Source organism: Ursus arctos, unplaced genomic scaffold, assembly GCF_023065955.2.
Source record: "Ursus arctos isolate Adak ecotype North America unplaced genomic scaffold, UrsArc2.0 scaffold_19, whole genome shotgun sequence".
In the NCBI taxonomy this organism is placed as follows: Eukaryota; Metazoa; Chordata; class Mammalia; order Carnivora; family Ursidae; genus Ursus; species Ursus arctos.
Window position 1 is genome coordinate 53,812,642 of NW_026622863.1, and position 18,916 is coordinate 53,831,557.

General features: G+C 56.0%; 3 protein-coding genes across 4 annotated transcripts in view; 2 read left to right on the forward strand and 1 right to left on the reverse strand.

Moving 5' to 3' along the window:
* The window catches only part of ZNF628 (zinc finger protein 628), a 57,230-nt gene that overhangs the window by 11,123 nt on the left and 27,191 nt on the right, over positions 1 to 18,916 (reverse strand). The window contains 1 exon segment of the mRNA XM_057313999.1: positions 2,552 to 2,690. The gene's annotated coding sequence lies outside the window, so the exon portion shown is untranslated.
* Positions 3,920 to 10,953, forward strand: CUNH19orf85 (chromosome unknown C19orf85 homolog). Its single transcript, XM_044380113.1, has 3 exons — positions 3,920 to 4,092; positions 9,087 to 9,333; positions 10,600 to 10,953. The coding sequence occupies exons 1-3, from the start codon at positions 3,920 to 3,922 to the stop codon at positions 10,951 to 10,953; spliced, it is 774 nt and encodes a 257-aa protein (XP_044236048.1).
* Positions 10,913 to 17,876, forward strand: ISOC2 (isochorismatase domain containing 2). 2 transcript variants are annotated; one of them, XM_026488517.4, is made up of 6 exons: positions 10,913 to 10,994; positions 14,827 to 14,964; positions 15,239 to 15,448; positions 15,704 to 15,774; positions 15,915 to 16,032; positions 17,483 to 17,876. In XM_026488517.4, the coding sequence occupies exons 2-6, from the start codon at positions 14,830 to 14,832 to the stop codon at positions 17,561 to 17,563; spliced, it is 615 nt and encodes a 204-aa protein (XP_026344302.1). In that variant the 5' UTR covers positions 10,913 to 10,994; positions 14,827 to 14,829; the 3' UTR covers positions 17,564 to 17,876. The 2 variants fall into 2 exon arrangements, with proteins under 2 accessions (XP_026344302.1, XP_057170049.1); XM_057314066.1 differs by lacking the exon at positions 15,915 to 16,032.

Below are 18,916 nucleotides of genomic sequence, written 5' to 3' on the forward strand. Positions count from 1 at the left end.
CATGAGCCAATCCCTTATAGTAGACCTCTTTATATATAAAATGTAAGACACTCAACATCTCTCACTGTCTCTGTCTCTCTGTAGATGGAATAGACATAGATATAGCTCCTATTGGTTCTACGGGATCCCTGAAGAACCCCAGTATGGAAAGGTTGCCCTGGGTGGGCCTGATATAACCAGGCAAGGTCCTTGAAACTGGGTCAAGAGGTCAGAGATGTGAAATGTCAGTGATTCTCCTGCGGGCCTTGAGGCCGCCCACTTCCATGAGTTCTACAGATGAAAGGGAAGGAATTCTTCCCTGTGAGCCTGGAGGAGGACCCCAACCTCAGATGAGACGGCGGCCCCAGCCTACACCTTGATCGCAGCCTCGTGAGGCCCCGAGCAGAAGACCCAGTAAGCTGTGGTGCCTGGGCTCCTGACCCATGGGGACTGTGAGAAATTAGAGTACACGACTTGAAGCCACGGTGTTGGTGGTGATTTGTTACAAGACGTAGATAACTAATGCACTTCTTGGGTTAGTTTGCTGGGGCCGCCCTAACAAGGCCTCACAGGCTGGGTGGCTTAAACAACAGAGATTTATTTTCTTATATTTGAGACTAGATGTCCAAGATCAAGGTGTCGGCAGGGTTGGTTTCTTCTGAGCCCTGTCTCCACAGCTTGTCTTCTCCCTATGTCTTCACATGGCCTTCCGTGTACCTGTCTGTGTCCAGATTTCCTCTTCTTATAAAGACACCAGGCATATTGGATTGGGCACAGACATATGACTTGATTTTAACTTAATCACCCCGTTAAAGACCTTGTTTCTGAATACAGTCACATTTTGAGGTATGGGGGTGAGGACTTCAAAGGATGAGTTTGGGGAGACACAACTTAGTCCATAACATGGTGTGAAACAAATATGACAGGGTTGGCCTCTGAGTTCTTGGCTGGGAACACCAGGAACCTGCCACCTGTAAATTTTCACAATAAATTTTAAGGGAAACCAAGTCCCTCTGGGACTAGGTAGAGAGATCACAGATGAGCAGGTTGGAGGTAGGGAGGGACAAGTTTTGTCTGAGCTCCTGGCCTGATCCTGACACCTCAGTTTTCCCCCTCCCCATATTAGAGGGGGATTCAGGAGTGGGGTCTCCACATTCCAGGTGCGGCGAGGCCAGCAAAGGTTTGGGGCAGGGCCCTGAGTTCTAGGCACTACCTCTGCTTCAAACCCTGCATAGCTCCTCATCACTCTGGCCTTCCTGGCCAACTCCCAACTCCCCAACCCAACTCCTACCTGGCCTACAAAGCCCTGAGGGTCTGGCCCCTGTCCATTTCTCTGACTTTACCTCTTCCTATTGTTCCCTCTGCCTGGGAATCTCCTGGCTGCCACCTCTTCCACTCAGGCTGCGGGACAATTGTCACCTTCTCAGAGCGCGGCTTCTCCATCTGAAGCAGCACCCCTCCCCCATCCAACCCCCAACAGCCTGGACTGGTCTTTTTTCTGTTTGTGGGTGTCTCCCTCCCAGGCTCCTCCAGGGACAGACTGTGCTCGTCTTGCTCACTGCTACATCCTCAGTCTATTGCAGGTGTTCAATAACTGTTAAATAACTAAATGTCCCCCTGCCCCCCAATGACGAGGGCTGGGATGGGGGCAGGGAGCCTGTGAGTCCTAATACGGGCAGGGCAGGTCCTCAACAAACCTCAGAGGAAGCCAGCCCCCAGCTGTGGGCGACGCTTATCCATGACAGCACAGGAGGAGGGGGGCCCAAAGGTGAGGGTGCGGCGGCTCCCGCACAGCCTCCCAGCACGGCCCGGGATGTGGGCGCCCCCTGGTGGAGCATCCCTAGGCCAGAGCCAGGCGGCCCCGCGGCCCTAGCTGTGTTCCCGCTGAGGGACAGGGCTGGATCGCAGAGGCTGCCCTTGGCTCCTGGTGGCGTGCATACAGGCCTGCTCCTGGAGCCAGGCCAGCAAAGGTCGCACCCCAGCCATGCAGCGGCTGTCCTTGAGCCTGAGCCCTGACCTCCAGAGGGTCCCCTCCCCCACGGCCCCTTGCCAAGAAAGCCTGCACATTCCCCTCTGGGCCTGAAAGTCACGGGACAGGGAAACTTCCAGGCTGTCCCACAACATCACATGCATGCCCAGATGTGCACACACACGTGGACACACACACACACACACACACACACACACACACACACGACTTGCCCAAGCCAAGAGACAGAGACACAGACTCAGAGACACTATAAAGACAGAGATGGTCAGAGAAGCTGAGAAACACAGCCATGGTGGGCGCTGTGGTCAGAGGCAATGAGGAGAGGACAGGAGACACCCAGGGAGGGGCCAAGGGGCAAACTGCAGGTCAGTGAAGGGGCTGGAGACCCTTGAAGGCGCCCAAGACGGACGCTCGGTGCCCGCTGCTGCCGGGTCGCAGCTGGCCTGTCGGCCCCTGTCCTGAGCCCTGGGCCCGGCCTCTGCTACTGTACTTGGGGTGCCACCCCTACGCTGACCCTGCCCGCAACGGCGTGGTGTCGGGGCCTATGCTGACACGAGTTCAAATTGCAGCTTGGCCACTTACTTGCAGCGTTGAGCTTGGAGACGTCACCGCGGCTCTGGAAGCTGGAAAAGGCACGGGGGTCAGGTTCTCCCCTGGAGCCTCCAGAAGGAACACCTTGCCTTCAGCTCAGCAGACCCATCTTGGATTTCTGACCCCTGAACTGCAAGAGAATAAATGTACGTGGTTTTAAAGCACTATGTTTGTGGTAATGCGTACCCCGAGGACACTTACACCACCCCCAGTGCAAACCTTCAACGCAGCCCCCCCCCCCCCCGGAGCAAACACGGAGATGCCTCTCCCACGCCAGCCCAGACCAGGGTCCCCCACTCTGGCCAACGTCCTCCCAGAAACAAGAGGACCCCCCTCCACCCCCCTGGGAGCCAGCCTCTCCATCCGCCACATCCCAGCCCATTCTCTGCCTCTCCCCCCAAATACCAAGGGCCCCCCAGTCCCTCAGTAAAACGCCTTCAGGGAAACCACACCCATGTTTTCTCTTCCCCTCCCACGGCCAGAGCCAGGCTGTGCCAGAAACAATCCCTCGTGTCACACACCTAAGCAACCAGGCCAGCCGGCAGGCTTCCCCCTGCCCCCTCCCTTGCTCACTCCCGGCTCTGGCGGAAACGCAGGGTTTGGGGCTCAACCCCCTCACACAGAAGCCAACCCTTCCTGATGGCTGGAGGCCTTGGGCACAGGCAAGCCCCCTTTCTGAGCCTGTTTCCCCCAGGATGCTGGGCCCAGAGCTGAGGCACAGGGGGATATGTCTTCAGGTGGGTGGGCAGATGTCAGGTGTCTGCCCAGCAGCTGGAGGCTCCCAGCACCCCTCCCAGGGAGCAGTCTCCCCCTCCCTCCCAGCCTGCACCCAAGCCTCCCACTGCCCCCTTCCCTCAACTCCAATTAAGGGTCCTCAACGCTAATCGATGCGGTTGACTCAGCCCCTGGCCTCACCTCCCTAACGAGGCCTTTGTCCCCTTAATTGGCTATCTCCAGGCGCTTTTCTCTGCCCCCCACCATGCTGCCCTGTCCCATATCCCAGGCCCAACTATGTGCTAATTGGGCCCCTGGGGGGCGCACATACAGCCCCTCCTTGCCTTCCTACATCAGCCCCCACCCACAGGTTCCTCAAAGCTCAGCATCCAGCCTCCAGGAGGTAGGGAAGAGGCAAAGGAGGGAGGCCTTGTCCTAATTCCCCAGGCCCTGCCTCCTCCAACCAGAGCCTAGCCTCCCCTCCAGAGTTGGCCTGCTCCTCCCAAAGGCCCTGTCTTCTCCCGTGCCGTCTGCCTCCCCAGCCCTGAGCTCCCAGCCCCGGCTGCTCCTCTCTCCTCAGATTTCAGAGCTGCTTTCTGACCAGCAGGAATATTGTGGAGAAGCTAAGCTATCATCACCCCAGCCATGCACCCCGGGGCCCCGACGGCCTCTGCAGTCTCTGAGCCCAGCCCTCGGGAACTGTGTGCCTTTGTGAGCGGGGCAGCCTCCCACATGCTGCGTGCCCTGCACCCTCGGCGGACCCGCCCCCCCAAAAGGAGGCCCAACCACAGGAGGTTCCTGCACAACCAGATCTGCAGGTGAGGGGGGGATGGGAGAAGGGAGGTGGGCAGATGGGGGTGGGAAGGGCCAGACAGCTCAGAGTGGGGGAGTCTGGGCCCAGACAGAACAGAGAGAAGGGGACCCCAGGATGCAATCGGCACTCAAGATGCATTAATTGAGCATTAACTGTGTACCAGGCCCCCAAGATCCATCAGTGCAAGGCAGACAGAACCCCCTGCCTTCATAGAGCTTGTGTTCCGGCAGGAAGGCGGCTGATCAGGGACAGCCAGATAAGTAAGTGATACGTGGCTGGACCTTGAGAACGTGATGCCGAGGGAAGGAAGACAGGCACAGAAGGCCACATATCACATGATGCCATTTGTGTGAAATGTCCAGAATGCAGAGCCAGGAAGCAGGGGAGCGGTGCCCGGGGAGGCACCACTAGAGGCGAGCGGGGATGGCGAGTGATTGCCACTGGGCTCAGCGTTGCTTTCTGGGGTGACGAAAAGTTCTGGAACGAATTAGAGGTGGTAGTTGCACATTGTGAGTGTAGTAGATGCCACTGAGTTGCATACTTTAGAGTGGCTCATTTAAGTTATGTGAATTTTACCTCAATTTTTAAAAATTATATGGCATGCTATGAAGTGATAAGTGCTATGGAGGGCATGCTGGGGGAGGACTGACATTTTAGGTAAGGTGTCAGGGAAGGCTTTACAGTGACAGTGACAATTGAGCTAAGACTTCACTGAAGCCAGGGAACAAGACTGTGATGTCTGAGGGAAGAGCATTCCAGGCAAGTGCAAAGGCCCTGAGGCAGGAACATCCCTGGAATGCTTGAGAACCAGTGTGGCTGGAGCAGAGTAAAAGGTGGAGGGAATGAGGTTCTAAAGAAACAGGAGCTCCCCATTTAGCACTATACCATTCAGCCTCTGGGCCTTTACACATACTGTTCCCTTTGTGGGGCAATGTCCTTCCCTGTCTCTGGGAATGTAGATGGGGACCCGAGCTCCTTCAGGTCTGTGCTCATGCCTGTCCCTCTCACACCCCATCCAGTCCCACCCCACCTTGCCCTGTGCTCTCCCCTCACTCTGTAACAGGATCCATTTTTTGAGCACTAGCTGTGTGCCAGGCACACCACACTAATGGTTTGACATATGATTCGTCACTTAATGCTCCCAACAAACCTGCACAGTAGGTTGTCTTTGTCCCTACATTACAGACAAAGAGGCTCAGAGAGATTCGTGAGTTATCCAAACTACACAGCTAAAGAATGGATACAACCCAGGCACTCTGAGTCCACAGCCCATGCTCTGTACCACTTTGCTGTCCTGCCTGGATCCAGCCTGTCAGGGACTTGACAATGACAATGATGTGATGATGATAATGATGATGATGATGGTGATGATAATGATGTTGATGGTGATGATAATGATGACAGTGGCGATAATGTGATGATGGTGGTGATGGTGGTGATGGTGATGATGATGGTGATGATAATGATGATGGTGGTGATGATGGTTATGATGGTGGTGATGGTGGTGGTGATGATGATGATGATGGTGATGATGGTTATGATGGTGGTGATAATTATGATGGTGGTGATGATGGTGATGATGGTGGTGATGGTGGTGGTGATGATGATGATGATGGTGATGATGGTTATGATGGTGATGGTGATGATAATGATGATGGTGGTGATGATGGTGATGATGGTGGTGATGGTGGTGGTGATGATGATGATGGTGATGATAATGATGATGGTGATGATGGTTATGATGGTGGTGATGGTGATGATGATAATGATGATGATGGTGATGATGGTTATGATGGTGGTGATGGTGATGATGATAATGATGATGATGATGATGTCGTGATGATGGTGATGATGGTGGTGATAATTATGATGGTGGTGATGATGGTGATGATGGTGGTGATGGTGGTGGTGATGATGATGATGATGGTGATGATAATGATGATGGTGATGATGTCGTGATGATGATGGTGATGATGATGATGGTGGTGATGATGGTGATGATGGTGGTGGTGGTGGTGGTGATGATGAAGATGGTGATGATAATGATGATGATGATGGTGGTAATGATGGTGATGGTGGTGGTGGTGGTGGTGATGATGAAGATGGTGATGATGGTGATGATAATGATGATGGTGGTGATGGTGATGATGGTGGTGATGGTGGCGCTTGTTCTAAGCACTTTAGTATTAACTCCTAATACTCACTCACAATGAATATGAATTCATTAATCCCCCATAATAACCTTAGGAGGTAGATGCTATTATAATCCTCATTTCTCAGATGAGGAAACTGAGGCATAGAGAGCTAAAGTGACTTGCCCAAGGACCTGCTTTTCTCGAAGTAGACTGTTTCTGCCAGCCAGCCCAGAACCTTGCTCCACGAGCTCTTGGAACCAAATCTGAGTAAACAGGAGCTTGGTCCAGCCTAACTCCTGCCTCCACACTACAAGCCACTTTCCACCAGGATGCCTAGCCCTGGACATGTCCAGAATGTTCACCACCAGCACCCTACACACCCATTATTGAAGAGGAACACTCGTCTCCTCAAATAGGGTCCAGCCCTATGTCCCAGAGCTAGCCTTCTCACTCTTCTTCAGCCCCCTCATCAACCACTTCAGGACCCCTCCCCCATCTCCAGCCCCCATCTGGGTTTCCTGCCCATCTCCAGTCTGGACCCTGGGCTAATGCCAGCCTCTCACCTCCCAGATTCCCTGTTGACCCTCCCTCATTCAGCCTCCCTGCTCCCCCAGGGCCAACTTCTCTCCTGTAGCATCCCAGACATTCCCACCCCCACGCCTGGCTCTGCCACACGTTCCCCAGAGACCCAGGCCGCCCACGACTTGTCTTGTGGGCAGCCCAGGGAGCTCTGGAGCATAGTCCCATGGGCACCCCTGAGAAAATCCAGGTCAGAGGCAAACTATCCTCAGCACCTTCCCACCCACGTCCTCCTCCTCCCTCCAGGTCCCCTCAGGCCCTGCTCCCGCAGGAGCCCCCTCCTACCCATGTATATGGATTTTTGACTTTTTCTTGTGAAAAATTTCCGACCTGCAGAAAAGTCAAGGCAGTGGTCTGATGCACCAGTTCTCAAAAAGTGGTCCCCAGACCCACAGCATCAGCATCTCAGCACGGTGTGGGGATGTGCTAGAGATGAGATTCTTGGACGCGACCCCAGACCTGCAGAACCAAAAGCTCAGGGGCCCAAGGACCTGTGTTTCCACAAGCCCTCTGGGTGTTCTGTTGGGCACTCAAGTTTGAGAACTGCTGGCCTAAAGGTCACTCATGTACCATCACTTAGACTTTACTGCCCATAACATCTTAGCCTATTTCCTTCATTTATATTCTTAAAATAGTTCAAGCAAATCACAAATGTCATGACTCTTCAGCCCTGAATGTCATTTATACTGAGTTTGTTCAAGTCAACTCCCCCTCTCTCTCTTCCCACCCCCATTCTCTGCCATTTAACCTGACCTCCCATTTCTGAACATTTTTCCTGGGAACTCAGAGCATAACTGTTCTCCTTGGCATCAAAGACAGTTCTGGAGTGGCAGCTCTCACTAATTTATTTATGAGCCTATTTTCTTGCGGTAAAATAGACATAACATAAAATTCACCATTTTGAGTGTTTTAAAGTGTACAATTCATTGGCGTTTCTTATATTCATAATGTTTTGCAACCAGTTACCTCTATCAGGTTCCAGAACATTTTCATCGCCCCAAAGGAGATCCCATACCCATTGCTAGCCACTCCCCAGTCCCCCTCCCCCAGCACCTGGCAGCCACCAGTCTGCTTCCTGTCTCCAGGGACCTGCCTATTCTGGACATTTCATGTAAACAGAACCACACAATAAAACCTTTTCTGGAAATTTAACAACCACGAGAAACGCACACAGTATCAGCGTAGAGCTTGACGAATTTTCCCAAAGGGAACCCACTAGTGGAAGCAACACTGAGATCCAGGAACGGGGCCCTTCTTGCCGCCGGAGGCCCTCGTGTTGTCTCCTTCCCGTAAGCTGCCATCCTGACTTCTCTTGCTGTCATCGGGTTAGCCTGTTTTTTGAGCTTTAAATGGAGTCATGAAGCTACGAATTGTGAGTCTCACTGCTTCTGCTCGACATTATGTTTGTGCATTGGTTTGCTACGGCTGCGACGACCAAACAGCACAGACCACCGGGTGGCTGAAACAACAGAAATTTACTTTCTCACACTTCTGGAGGCCCCAGTCCCAGATCGGGTGCTGGCAGGGCGAGGCCTCTCTCCTTGGCTTGTAGATGGTCTGTGTCTTCACATGGCCTTCCCTCCAAGGGTCCCAATCTCCTCTCACTGGATTAGAGCCCACTCTCACCATGTCATCTTAACTACCTCTTTCAAGGCCCTGTCTCCAAATGCAATCATGTTCTAAGGTACTGAGGGTTAAACCTTCAACATATGAATTTTAGGGGGCCATGACTGAGCCCATCACGGTTTGTGAGATCCATCCATATAGTTCTTGAGGGGTAGGAATGCTAGAGCGCGAGGCCAGGGCAGTGGCTGTTGTGGCCATCCAGGTGGGAAATGCTGGGGACTTCAATCAAGGATTGGTGGAGATGCGGAGGTGGGCACATTCAAGAGCTCCGTGGAGAGCAGAAGCCACAGGGCACCACTGTCACATGTGCACCCCTAGCCCGCAGTGCGCCTTGTGTGGAAGACACTTTTTGAGGCACCCTTTCCTTCAGATGTTTTTTTACTTGTATACGTTGGGATGTGGCCATAATAAATCTAAATGTCAAAAACGTGCATTGTGCTGAACCAGACGTGCTCCTAATGCAGTACACAACCCCCACAGCTGTTCAGAGCTCCCCTGTGAATGGGGTTAGAAAAACTGAACGGTCAGACTTAAGAAAGTGGACCCAGGGAGCACAGAGTAGAAAAATCGAGAGGAGGAGAAGGGAAAAACTGGTCCTGAGATGGCAGACAGGAGGGGAACACTTCACAGCTACGCAGTAATGCTTGTCTCTTTGCAGGCAGTTTGCCAAGATCGAAGCTGCCACCCAGCGCCTGGCCCTGTCTATCCTGTCCCAGGAGGCACCTCCCCAGAGATCTCCTCCCCGAAGACCGCCCCCGCCACCTCCATCCCCCTTCCTGGGGGTGGCCTGTGCTGTGGCCCCCACTGAGGCACCCTATGCCAGCCCTAGCCTGAGCCTCGCAGCCCTGGACACCTCCACCCTCGACCTCTTTGATGACATTGCACTCACCCCAGAGTGTCCCTCAGTGCCATCTGAGTCGTCCCACAGCGCTTGGGGCCAGCCAGACCTGAGGCAGGCTTCACATTTCTATAATCCCCTCCCCGCTCCCCTGAATGCCCTGGGGGGAGTGGACGGGCCCTGGGCTCCTGAGGGGGATTGGGTGGGCAGGTGGGAGATGCCTTGTCCCTGCCATTCTCAGGGAATCCCTGAGGGCTGGGGGACCTGCTCTCCATGACGCTCAACCACAACCCAACCCAGGCCCCCCCCCCCCCCGCCAGACAAATCAGAGGCCATCCTCATAACAGCTCAGCAGCTGCCCCCGGAAGCCCCCTGTCCTGTCGACTCCCCTCGTGGCAACCCCTGGGAACAGGAACCAAGCCCAGACTCCTCCCACCTCAGACCGCGTCTTCTCCCGGTCCAGGTCCCCCACCTCTGCCTCTCCCAGGGGTGCCCCCTCGCGCTCACCCTCTCCCACCTCTCCCTTCTTTCTTCCCAGCCCCATCTCCTCAGTGTCTGCCGCTCCAGCTTCCTCTCACCTTGGCTCATTTCTGCCTAATGTCTGGTTTTGTTTCATTTATTCTCAAATATGTACTGAGCACCTACTATGTGTCAGGCCCCCATCTAGGTGCTGAGGATTCAGCAGTGAATAAACAGACAAGATGTGTGCATTTAAAGGAGTGGGGGGGATTGACAATGAGTACATTCATACATTTTTTAAAACGCAAGATAAATTTCCAATTTCAGTTTGGAATTAGTGTTATGAAGAAAATAAAACAGAGACTTGATTGAGTGGCTGTTTGACATAAGGTGGTCAGGGACAGCTTTGAATGACATGGAGCCGTCTAAGCAAAGGTCTGGGGCTCCAGGCTGAAGAAAAGCACGTGCAAAGGCCCCGAGGTGGCTGGAGCAGTGTGAGCAGGACAAGTCGTAAGAGATGAGGTCAGAGAGGTTGACAAAGGCAGACAGCAATTGGGAGTAGTTTGGATTTTATTCCAAGACTGATGGGGAAATTCTCTCCCCAACTCTTTCTCAGCCCCATTTCCAATCACAGAGTCTAAATATTACAGACACCACGCAAAACAAACAAACAACAAACACCACCCTGGGAGGCAGGTGCTGTACGGATGGGGAAACTGAGGCTAAGCGGGGTTGGTAGGACTTAAGTCCCTTTGCCTAGAAAGTGCTTGGGTCTCTTGCTAAGTTTCTGTCTCTAGCCACAAGGTCCAGCGTTCGAACCCCAGGCCTGCCTCTGCCCTGGGTATGCCCCTCCCTCCCTCTTTCTCCGCCTCAGAGGTCTCGTATGGACAATGAGGGTGGCCGCTACCCACCTGCCCAGCTGGAGTTCGCGTTCTCTGCACCCAAGGCCCCGCTCCGCCCCGGGCCCGCCACTCACGCCCTTCCCGGTTCCTCATTGGTCGGAGGCGCTACGTTCCCGCCCTCCCACTGGAGGGCCAATCACGCTCTCAATATTGACTGCGTGCCCGGCACCGCCCCTCCACGGAGGGAGAAACAGCCTCGCCTGCGGACTGGCCGGCCGCAAGGGCGGGGCAGAGCTTGGCGAGCGCCGATTGGGCGGCTCGGCCTGGATGGGCGGGCACGGAGGGCGCGGGGGCGGGACACGTGTCGCTACCGTACAAACCGGTGACCCAGCCTTGGAACCCGGCCGGAGGCCCCGAGCGGCATTAGGTGAGTGTTCCCCCGGCCTCTCCAGCGGAGGGGCGGGCCAGGCTGGAACCTGGCGCCTTCCGGGTAAGGCCCCTCCCCAGAGCGCTGAAGGGGGACCGATCCTCCCGCCTTGCAGGTGGAGAAACTGAGGCTTTGCCAGGCCGTCCGGGCCGAGGTGACACGGCCACGGGGAGGACTCCTGCCCAGGCCCCACAGAATTGGCTGGCCAGGGACTCGAGCCCTCCACGAGTCGCGCCCGCACTCTCTGCATCCCCGGTCGAGTTTTGCATTATCCTTGTGGGGTGGGTGAGTTTCACCCCCATTTTCAGGCTCAGACAGAGCGTGAAACTTGCGGAGGGTCACACAGCCAGGAAATCCCGGCTGCAGGGCTGCCCACCTCCCAGTCCAGGTGGGGATCTAAGCAGCACCTGCCTCCCTCTGCTGCTGCCCCTCCTCCTTGGGCCTTGGACTCCCTCCACCCAGAGCTCAGTTCTGTACTTTCTCACCACTCCCCTACGGCTCCCCCAAGCCCAGACCTCCCCACATGCGTGCACACGCGCACTCCCAGCCCTCAGTTTTTCATCTTCTTCCCCAAACCAATTTCCCTCTCTAGGTCCCCAGTTAGTCCCTGGGACCTGCCACCCATGAACCAGAAACCTGAAGATCTTCCTCCTTCCCCCTTTCCCCACAGTCATTTGCACCTGTTCCCCAAATCTCTTTGTCCTCTTTGCCTGGAGTTCAGGCCTCATCCTTGCCCACCTTGACCCCAGCCCTGGTTTTCTTCCTGGCCCCCACCATCAGCCCAGCCCCACAGAGGCCAGTGAGGCCGCCCCCATTTTATCTGATATTTTGAAAACTTTTTATGGAGGTATACCACATATGCAGGAAAACCACACAAATCACAAATACATAGCTCAAATAACGTTCCACATAGCAAACACTCTGGTGTATAAACAGCATCCAAATCCAGCCTGAAGTAGAACATCCCCCACATCCCAGAAGCCCCCCCTTGGGCCCCCTTCTTCACTGCCACCCAAGGATAACCATTCATTCCTAACTTTATCGCCACAGATTGGTTTTGCTGGGTTACCTTATGTACGTATTTTATTGTATTGTAGTTATTATGGACTAGACAACCAATCACACATTGTCCAAAATTCAAAAGGAACAGAACAGTACAGAGTGAAAATCAAATCTCCTTCACACCCGGTCCCTCAGTGACCTGCTCCCCGTCCTGAAGTATGTGGTCCACATAGAGAGGAGGGCTACACTGGTTTGTTCTCTCCTGTTGGGCGCACAGATGGGAGCACTGCTATGTGCACTGTTCTTCATTTCACTGTTAATCTCTATTGGACACTTTTCCGTATTGTTACTTCAAGAGCACCCTTGTCATTCTTCCTGGCTGCAAAGAATCCCATGGTATAGACATACCATAACTTCGGTGTCCAGGACCCCAACCGTAGATGTTTACATTGATTTGTATTCCTTTGCTCCGTGGAAGAGTCCCATAATGAGTAACCTAGGCCTGGTAGTGCATAACCTCGGGCCATCTCACATGTATGTCTGCAGGGCAAACACTCAGGAGTGAGTTTTCTGGGTCACAGGGTTCATATAACTCTAATTTTGAGAAATGTGGCCCCATGTGCTTCCCTAGGGGTTGTTGCAATCCACACTCCTACCAGTGTGCGGGGGAGATGCTTTTGCTCCAGACACGTGTCACAGGCTTGCAGCCATTAGATCCCTGATCTGACCTTGACCCTCCTGTCTTCTGAAGACTCAAAAGAGTGGAAGTGAGAAGAGCACCCCAGCTGGAGGGAACCACCAGCAAAAGGCCTTGAAGTGCAACATGACTGGCCAAGGCTGGAATGGTCCCCAGCACCTTGCGGGAGGGGGTTACATTTTAGTCCTGAGGACAGAGAGAAGCAGCCGAGTAGGAGGGTGGGGGCTGAGATGGGGGACTGACAGAGCCCGCTTTGTGTTTTCAGATTGTTTTCTCTCTCTCTGGCCACTTCCTCGGGGAGAATTTTGCACTCTCCCGAGATAGATCAGGTTCCCTAGAAATCCGAGCACTGAGCACAGTTGTATTTATGTGATTAATTCATTCAGTGCGGTTTTGGTTTTGTGGGAGCTCCCATGCCATTTTGTTTTTAGATAAAATTCACATAGCATAAAACTCCCCGTGGTAAGCATCCATCAGTTTTTACATTTTAGATACGTTGCCCATAGAAGACATTTTCTACGGTAGATGTGTTCATTTGAGAGAATCCCTATAAACACCTGTGGGTACTCACCACCCAGCCTTCACACTGCCCCCGGGGTGAACCCTTTAGCCTTTCACCCTGCAGGGTCTCCTGTGTCCCAGATAAATTAACAAGTAAACGAGTGAGCACGCAGAGCGGACGAGAGGTGCACACGGAAGCCACACCAGAACTCCCAGTTGTGCAGCAACTTGGGGACCCAAGGACTCAAGCCTCCCTGGGGACATGGGCTGGGACATGCTGAGACTCGCAGAGGCAGGGACCCAGGTGCTGCAGACGGAGCCGCTCTGACTGGGAGGCTTGCCGTCCTCTAGTCCTGTGGGACCTCAGCAAGTCGTGGACCCCTCGGGGTCTCAGTGGTCTCCCTGTAAAAGGGCTGCTGGGCAGGTGGCACCACAAGCCCCACCCCTTCTCTCTCTCTCTTTTAAATTGTGCTAAAGTACACGTAATGAAATTTACCATTTCAACCATTTTTTAAAAAAGATTTTACCTACCTATTTGACAGAGAGAGGGAGAGCACAGGCAAGGGGGACAGCAGGCAGAGGCAGAGGGAGAAGCAGGCTCCCCACTGAGCAGGGAGTCCAATGCGGGGCTCGATCCCAGGACCCTGAGATCATGACCTGAGCCTAAGGCAGATGCTTCACCCACTGAGCCACCCAGGTGCTCCATTTCAAGCATTTTTAAGCGTACCATGAAGTGGCCCTTACAAACATGCATGACGTTGCGTAAATGTGGCCGCCATGTAGTTCCAGAATGTGTTCATCACCCCAGACGGAAACTGCACGCATTAGGCGGTCAGTCCTCGTTGCTCCCCCCACCCCCACCCCCAGCCCCCGGCAGCCACCAGTCTGCTTCCTGCCTCTGGACTTGATCCCTGTGGACAGTTCATATACATAGGCTGCCACAGCGTGGGGTCTTCAGTGACTGGCCTCTCTCACGAAGCACAGCGGCTCCGAGGTTCATCCATGATGTAGCACATCGCAGCACTTCACTCCTTTCTACTCCTTTCTACTCCCCTGTGCAAGTACCCCCGCCTTTCTTCTAGGACCCGTAGGCACGTGCAGCCTCTGCATTGTACACATGGGTAAACTGAGTCTCAGAGGCTGAGTGGGGGGAGTCCAACCTGAAGGAACTCAGCACCGCCACTCCAGCCAGGCTCTTTTTTCCTCAGGAATCACATCTGCTCCCTGTTAGCTGCCGTGGGTCCTTGGGTGGGTCACTTCACGCCTCAGTTTCTCCCCCGAGGGCACGGTGAGGGTCACCATTGGAGCCTACAATGTGGCAGGAGAGAGGGTGACCTTGACAGAAGGAAAAGACTTCCCAGGGCCCCTGGGAGAGTGAGCCTGGGAGCACCAGGGTGGTCAAGGTCACAGAAGGCTTCTCGGGAAAGTGATCTCCTGGCTGAGTAGGATATATTAAGAAAAAAATAAATTCCAGGCCCAGGAGAACTGCAGACACAAAGGCCTGCAGGTGGGAGGATGGTTTCCAAAGCATCGTGTGGGACTGTCAAGGGTCTAAGTGCATGGACCCTGGATGTGCAGAGAAGCTCCTTGGCCACCTGACCCTGCCGCCTCCGCTCCTCTGCCCGTCCCCAGGACATGGCGGCTGCAAGGCCCAGCCTGGGCCGAGTCCTCCCTGAATCATCCATCCTGTTCCTGTGTGACATGCAGGAGAAGTTCCGCCATATTGCATACTTCCCCCAGATTGTGTCTGTGGCCGCCCGCATGCTCAAGGTACAGCCCCACCTCCCTCAGACCCAGCAGTCCAAGCCCCCAGCCCCACCTCCCTCAGACCCAGCAGTCCAAGCCCCCAGCCCCTCCTCCCTCAGACCCAGGAGTCCAGGCCCCCCCGGCCCCTCCTCCCTCAGACCCAAGAATCCAGGCCCCCAGCCCCTCCTCCCTCAGACCCAAGAATCCAGGCCCCCAGCCCCTCCTCCCTCAGACCCAGGAGTCTGACCCCACAGGCCCCTCCCTCAGGCTCAAGGCTTTGTCCCCTTCCCTGGCACAGGTGGCCAGGCTGCTGGAGGTACCCGCTGTGCTGACAGAGCAGTACCCAGAAGGCCTGGGCCCCACGGTGCCTGAGCTGGGGGCTGAAGGCCTGCGGCCGGTGGCCAAAACCTGCTTCAGCATGGTGCCCGCAGTGCAACGGGAGCTGGACACCCGGCCGCAGCTGCGTTCTGTACTCCTCTGTGGCATTGAGACACAGGCCTGCATCCTGGTGAGACCCCCAACTAAGTACATCTTCCCTGGCCCAGAACCCTCTGTCCTGGCAGGACCCCATTCCTGACCTGGACCTTCATCCTCACTCAGGACCCCTCTCTGCCTGGTGCTCCCATCCTGCCCTAGGATCCTGCTGTAACCTGGGGCCCTCTGCCCTGATCGGAGCCTCCCTCATCCCCATCCCAGCTCCCCAATCCCTCACCCCAGACCCTGTTCCTATCTGGGGTTGGCCTTGACATTCCTGTGTCCCCAGAACACCACCTTGGACCTCCTGGACCGCGGGCTGCAGGTCCATGTGGTGGTGGATGCCTGCTCTTCTCGCAGGTGAGTGGGTCCTGCTGGGGGTGGGGTGCGTGTGGGGTACGGATGGGGTGCCCAGGAAGAACCAGGGGGTGGGATCCCTGCTGAGCTTGGGGGTCTGGGTGTCCAGGCCGAGGCATCAACGGCCTCCCTCCCCCTCACAGCCAGGTGGACAGGCTGGTGGCGCTGGCCCGGATGCGGCAGAGTGGCGCCTTCCTCTCCACCAGTGAAGGGCTGATTCTACAGCTTGTGGGTGATGCCGCCCACCCCCAGTTTAAGGAGGTACTGGCTCTGCACCCCGACCTCCCTTGCCTCCCTTTCCAGCACCCACCACATATGGGTTGACAGAATACATCTGGGAACACAGCAGGCTGCCGCCTCCAGGCGAGCAAAGTTCTAAGTTCCATGAGAGAAGCTGTCGGATGGTCATGAGGACAGGAGAGAGAGAAGGCAGGGGAGGGGACTTGGAGGGCTGGGGTGCAGAGGAGGGGGTTGCATGGGGTGGTGTGGGAGGCCTCCTGGGGAGAGGTAAGGGAGGCAGCCAGGCAAACAGGCAAGAACAGTCTGGCAGAGGCCCTGTAGATGGGAGCCCTGTGACCCTCCTCTCTGTCCTCCAGCCCCCGCAGCCACCACACCTGGCCCTCAGGGTGGCGGGAGGTGCCCAGCCCTCCGAGGTCTGCCCCTTTCCCTCCTCTTAGTTCAGTGCTGTTGAGCATTTGTTAAGCACCTACTATGGGCCAACCGCTGTGGCAGGTCCTGGGGCAACAGCAAAAGCCACTCTGTATTCAGTTATATGTTGTGGCCAGAAGCTAGAAGGGGGTGTTCAGAGTGTGCAAGAAATAAGATGGGGGCTCGCAGCAGGGAGGTCCTTCCCCAGGAGTGGCCTTGAAGCACAGACCTGAAGTAGGACTAGCAGCCAGTCATCCAAAAAGTGTTCCTGGCAGAAGGAACAGCTAGGGCAAAGGCCTGGAGGTGGAACTGAACTTGCCTTATTCAGAAAACTGTAGCAGGGCATGGCGAGCCCTCGGTGAGTGTGGGAGGAAGGGAGGCAGAGAGGAGCCAGAGCCCCATCTTCTCAAAGATTTGAGGGTTTTGCACAAGGGAGCCAGCCATGGTCAGATCTGCAGTTTGGTCCTGGGTGGCCCATGGATGTGGGTGGGTGGCAGGAAGGAGGGAGACCAGAGTGGAGGCAGTGGGGATGCAGACTTTGCTGATTTTTCTGGAAGCAAGCACAGTGGGGCCTGTGATGGGTGCAGTGTGGGGCTTTGGGAGAAGGTGGCCCCAGAGAAGGGGCTTGAGCATCTGTGCATCCTGTGGTCTACTGATTGGGGGAAGACTGTCGGTGTGAGAGGTCAGGTGGTGACCCACGTCTAAGAGGCAGTTGGATCAATGAATCTGGAGTTGAGGGGCAAGGCATGGGCTGGATTTGGGGGTTAAGAGGGATGGGAGAGGTGAGATTACTTAAGCAGGAGCTGGTATAGACAAGAAGCTCCAGGACAGGGCCTTGGTACAAGCCAGCAAAGTGGACCAAGATGGCAGGTGATCAGGAGCTAACCCAGGCAGCCATGGTGGAAGGGAGGCCCAAGAAAAAGTTTTGAGAAGAGCAAGTGGTTGGCTTGGCCAGTTGCTGCCAAGAGGGCAAGGCAGATGAAAATGGAGAAGTGCCCCTCCAAATCTGTCATAGAGATGGGGACTCTTGACTCCTCTGAACCCTCCTCTTCCCCCCCTACAGATCCAGAAGATCATTAAGGAGCCTGCCCCAGACAGTGGGCTGCTGGGACTCTTCCAAGGCCAGAATCCCCTCTTCCGCTGAACTCACCCTGAAGACCACCCTCCTGTCATTGGGACCTCAGTGGAATCATTTCGCCCCCGTCCTTGGCTCCCAAGAGTGGTGCAGTCCACCGGGAGAACCACCCCCTCGGGAGGGGAGGTGGAGTGCTACCTTGCCATTGGGCCAAAGCGCCCGGAAATGCAAATGAGGCTCCTGGAAACTGGGTGGCGGTTGGCTGAGCAGAACTGGGGGCGGGGCTCGGCCCCGGGCCACTTCACGAGGCGGGGAGGGGCGGGGGAGGGAGTATCACAGGCTGTGGAACCCGGACTTGCAGAATAAACATTGATGTGGTTATGGACCGAACCATTCTTGGATTTGGGGGGTGTCCCGGGGGCGAGTGGGGGCCGCGGGTGGGGGGAAGAGGGGTCCCAGCAGGTGGGGAGGGGGAGGTGCCTTTTCTCCGCTCGCAGCCGGCGCCAGGCGAAGGCAGGCTGGCCGCGGCCACATCTGCACCGAAGCCGGCGCGCATCTGCACGGACAGGAGCTGCTGGCCGGGTCGCACGCCCAACACGCTGCCGGCCGCCCCCCACCAGCGCGCGCACACGCCCAGCCGGTTGGCTCGCAGACACGCGCTCGCTCTGCCTCCCTGGCCGGCCCCCCACGCCGCCGCCACCCCCGACTCCCCAAGGGTCCCGAATCCGGAAAGTGAGGTGAGCGCGACCGCACCCCGGTGCGGAGGGGGAAACTGAGGCACTGGGGACATGGGGACGGGAGGAAGACGAGACCGGCATGCGGATGAATGGATGAATGGCTGGGAAGGACAGACGGCTTCATCTGAGTGGTTCCTGCTCCCCTAAGACGCAGGAACCTAGGGATCCACATGGGGGCTCTCAGAATTCTGAAGCCCCCATGGAGATCTGGGAGCCCGGACTCTACGGAGCCCCCAGTCAAGGCCCCTCAGTCAAGGCCCCTCCGCCCCTTGAGATTCGCAGTCCTTGTTCCCCGCCCCCCCAACCTTGGAGACCTAAGAAGGCAACCTCTGAATCCCCCGGAGACCCAGGCGTCAGAGCTCCCAACTGGCCCGCCCCCCACTGGGGAATCTGAGTCCCCCCCAACCACCCCCGCCAATCCTGGAATCCCAGACCCCTCCCAGAAGGCCCGGTCCCGGAACCCGGCGTCAGAGCGCCCAGCACCCCCTCTCCCCAGGGACCTAGGAGTCCCATCTTCCCCCCTCCTCCAGGAGCCCCCGGGACCGGCGTCGGCGCCCCCGGCCCCCGCCTTCCGGATCCAGGTGTCCCCCCCTCCTCACCCCCCCAGCCTGATGCTTCGCGTCTCGGAGGCCGCGCTCGCGTCGCCATGGCAACAAGAGTCTATTTTGCGCTGGGAACACACAGC

What these genes read in the sequence shown, in the direction of transcription:
- CUNH19orf85 (XM_044380113.1), top strand. Translation starts at nt 3,920, where the DNA reads ATGCACCCCGGGGCCCCGACGGCCTCTGCAGTCTCTGAGCCCAGCCCT. An exon ending in CTGCACAACCAGATCTGCAG is followed by an intron (nt 4,093 to 9,086) that starts GTGAGGGGGGGA and finishes GTCTCTTTGCAG; the next exon opens with GCAGTTTGCCAAGATCGAAG. An exon ending in TCACCCCAGAGTGTCCCTCA is followed by an intron (nt 9,334 to 10,599) that starts GTGCCATCTGAG and finishes TCTCCGCCTCAG; the next exon opens with AGGTCTCGTATGGACAATGA.
- ISOC2 (XM_057314066.1), top strand. Translation starts at nt 14,830, where the DNA reads ATGGCGGCTGCAAGGCCCAGCCTGGGCCGAGTCCTCCCTGAATCATCC. An exon ending in AGACACAGGCCTGCATCCTG is followed by an intron (nt 15,449 to 15,703) that starts GTGAGACCCCCA and finishes CTGTGTCCCCAG; the next exon opens with AACACCACCTTGGACCTCCT. An exon ending in GATGCCTGCTCTTCTCGCAG is followed by an intron (nt 15,775 to 17,482) that starts GTGAGTGGGTCC and finishes CCCCCCCTACAG; the next exon opens with ATCCAGAAGATCATTAAGGA.